At 38.3% G+C, this 3424-nt stretch overlaps 1 protein-coding gene across 1 annotated transcript; it reads left to right on the top strand.

Annotated features, from left to right (window-relative positions):
• The first annotated feature begins 429 nt into the window (after nucleotides 1-429).
• Nucleotides 430-2399, top strand: LOC134205562 (lysosomal aspartic protease-like). Its single transcript, XM_062680893.1, has 5 exons — nucleotides 430-582; nucleotides 746-854; nucleotides 1044-1173; nucleotides 1242-1365; nucleotides 1432-2399. Exons 2-5 carry the CDS (start codon nucleotides 790-792, stop codon nucleotides 2274-2276), a joined length of 1164 nt encoding a protein of 387 aa, XP_062536877.1. The 5' UTR covers nucleotides 430-582; nucleotides 746-789; the 3' UTR covers nucleotides 2277-2399.
• Nucleotides 2400-3424: the final 1025 nt, after the last annotated feature.

The raw sequence follows: 3424 nt of genomic DNA, 5'->3' as shown, positions 1-3424 counted from the left end.
ACACACACACACACACACACACATACACACAGACATCACCTCAATTCGTCGAGCTGAGTCGATCGGTATATAACACTATGGGTCTCCGGGCCTGCTATAAAAAGTTTGTTTTTGGAGCGATCATATAGCCTTTACCGTATACTTAGTATACGAGAAAGGCAAAACGGTAAACAATACAAATTTTTACAAATACCACCACAATTTATAATAGTATATGAGCATTTTGACATTGGAGTATAAATTTATGCGCCAAAAAAGAGGGTACTGTCATACTTGCCAAACTCCATATGAAAAAAATCCGTTGTCCCCCCTCTGGTTACGTTTATTCAGTATCTCCATCTATATGTCAAAATGTTTTGTTCATTCCAATACAAACGCAAAAATTCAAAAGATTCTGACCGGCATATTTATATCAGAAAAATGTTTGATTGTATTAACTGTCACTCACGAAAATTTACCCGACTCATCATAACTGTAGCTGTTTTGCTGATTGAAGAACATTCTTAAGCTGTTGTTCACAGCGAGTAGATCGTCTCCCTTTTATCGTCCTTCTCTAAGAATCCAGAATCCTTACAGGAGCAGGTAAGCAATGCAGATGGTCTCCGGATCGATACCCACACATATATTTTGCCAAAGCTTCTTTATTTTTTGCAGCTGAAGCAAAATATTTGAAAACATTATAATATATACGGTTTGATTTTTTTTCTTCGAATATTGTTATCTTTGTTTTCTTCATTTTGTTTAGAGTTCACGGTAGCCACTCGGAATCAACGCTCTCTGACCGACGAGATGCTAATTAAATCAGTAATTTCCATCATTTTTCTGGCCGTCCTAGCCGAGGCGGACATAGTTAGGTAAGTTTGTCATATTTTAATCTGATTACCAGGCATAACAATACGATGCAAAAGTATGACATTACAATCAAAGCTTGTCGAATGGGGTTGTTGATGAATCATACTTTCGCCATTATTTCCTTTGCAGTTATTTTCAATTGGAAAATTATCATTTCAATGTCTTTGTTGTGCGCTCGTGATCATTTTCAGGGTTCAGCTGCATAAAACAGAAAGTGCGCGTCAGCATTTTCGGGATGTAGGCACCGAGATCAAACAATTGCGCCTCAAGTACAATGCCGTCTCCGGGCCGGTCCCCGAGCCACTGTCGAACTATTTGGATGTGAGTTTCAGCACGATTGAGATAATTATTTCTTTACTGATATCAAATTATTTATACTGAATTGACAGGCCCAGTACTACGGAGCTATCACCATTGGAACGCCACCGCAAAGCTTCAAAGTAGTATTCGATACGGGCTCTTCCAACCTATGGGTGCCCTCAAAGGAGTGCTCATTCACCAATATTGCATGCTGTGAGTCGACTGTTATCTCGTGTTTATTTCAATCTGAAACTATAGTGAGCTTAATGTTTATTTCAGTGATGCATAATAAATACAATGCCAAGAAGTCTTCGACATTCGAGAAGAACGGCACGGCTTTCCACATTCAATATGGCACAGGAAGCTTAACTGGTTACCTATCGACTGATACGGTTGGATTGGGCGGGGTTTCCATCGTCAAGCAAACCTTTGCTGAAGCTATCAACGAGCCGGGATTGGTTTTTGTTGCTGCTAAGTTCGACGGAATTCTGGGATTGGCCTACAGCTCGATTTCCGTAGATGGCGTCGTTCCAGTATTCTACAATATGTTTAACCAGGGACTTGTCGATGCTCCAGTGTTCTCCTTCTACCTGAATCGGGATCCGAGCGCTGCTGAAGGTGGTGAAATCATTTTCGGTGGATCGGACTCAAATAAGTACACCGGAGACTTCACCTATCTGCCTGTGGACCGAAAAGCCTATTGGCAGTTCAAGATGGATTCCGTTAAGGTTGGCGATAATGAGTACTGCAACAATGGGTGCGAAGCTATCGCCGATACCGGCACTAGCTTGATTGCCGGTCCGGTGTCAGAGGTTACCGCTATCAACAAGGCTATCGGCGGTACTCCTATTCTGAACGGAGAATACATGGTCGATTGCTCGCTGATTCCAAAGCTGCCAAAGATTACGTTCGTGTTGGGAGGAAAGTCATTCGAGCTGGAAGGGGCTGATTACATTTTGCGTGTAGCTCAGATGGGTAAGACCATTTGCCTGTCCGGATTTATGGGTATCGACATTCCGCCGCCGAATGGACCATTGTGGATTTTGGGAGACGTTTTCATCGGAAAGTACTACACCGAGTTCGACATGGGCAATGATCGTGTTGGATTTGCCACAGCCATCTAAATTAGAAAGCAGAAACAATGTTGGTAGAATGCCAAAATAGATGCTAAATATGGTTAGTTTCCATTACAAAGATTCAACTTGTGAAAGTGTGTGTTGATTGAATAAAAAATGAATTTCGAAATATTTTATGCTTTTGAATTTAATTCAATGAATTGCTTCAGTATTAGTAAATAAAATTAATCGGATTTTGCATGTCCCTTCTGCTTATTTTATAATATTTTTTTAAAACAAAGCTTCCTTTCTGCCAACCTCCACGCAGAAAAAAAAAACATAATAATAATAAGATTTAATGTAAATTTAAAAATAATTTCACATTGTTCTGGCGGTAGCAAGAAATACTATTATTTTATCAATCCAGTATTATTGATTGGCGTCTTAAGCTCTAATTTTAAGAAACGTTGATTGGTTAAAATTGAACCAAAAAGTCTGATTGATGTTTGTAAATCGTTACATACTACATACAATATAATATCAATAACAAACATAAATACCATTATGTCAACATTATTATTTGGAAATTAAATAATTTTTTTGAAAAAGCTCGAATGATTCAAATAAAACATTTAAAAAAAACCTTGGTAGGTTTTGTGGCTAACTTCAATATTAAATAAGCATTCGTTAAAATTACTATAATCGTTTAATATGCTTTTAAAAAAATAAAGTGTCAGTGTTAAAACGTACAATGTTGAATTTGACATTTCGATTTTTTGGTTCGATTGTGAGCACCCTTGTAAACCTAGCTAAAAATAAAGAAGCATGAATAAATACCATCCAGATTTAAAGAAAAGGAAAAAAATATTTAATTTTAATAGCCTGGAGGCTATAGTACGTAAAATAGTGCGTGCAAATTTGGGATATGGGTTGAAACTACTTGTACCGGTGAGTAAAGCGAAGAGATTTTCATGAGGCAACCGCCTGGATATGCAGCGAAGGGAAAAGAAAATATGGTTTGTCGTTTGAAAAGGAGTAGGGGAAGAGGCCCCAAAACGCCCCCCCGATGCAAAACGCCTTTTGTGGTTTCCCTCATATTTACCGTCGTTAAGATGTCCGTTACAAAACTAGATCTAAAATTATGTAGGATAGGCGAAGAAAGTTTCAAAAAAGTGCATGGGAAGGTCGGAAAAACCGAAAATTTCCACATTTTGAAG

Source organism: Armigeres subalbatus, chromosome 1 (assembly GCF_024139115.2).
Source record: "Armigeres subalbatus isolate Guangzhou_Male chromosome 1, GZ_Asu_2, whole genome shotgun sequence".
Taxonomy (NCBI): Eukaryota; Metazoa; Arthropoda; class Insecta; order Diptera; family Culicidae; genus Armigeres; species Armigeres subalbatus.
This window is presented reverse-complemented; position numbering and strand designations above follow the sequence as displayed.

Bases quoted from the DNA above. Each gene is read 5' to 3' on its own strand.
- LOC134205562 (XM_062680893.1), top strand. From the start codon at position 790: ATGCTAATTAAATCAGTAATTTCCATCATTTTTCTGGCCGTCCTAGCC. The intron at 1,174-1,241 runs GTGAGTTTCAGC...CTGAATTGACAG, and splicing joins CACTGTCGAACTATTTGGAT to GCCCAGTACTACGGAGCTAT. The intron at 1,366-1,431 runs GTGAGTCGACTG...TGTTTATTTCAG, and splicing joins ATTCACCAATATTGCATGCT to TGATGCATAATAAATACAAT.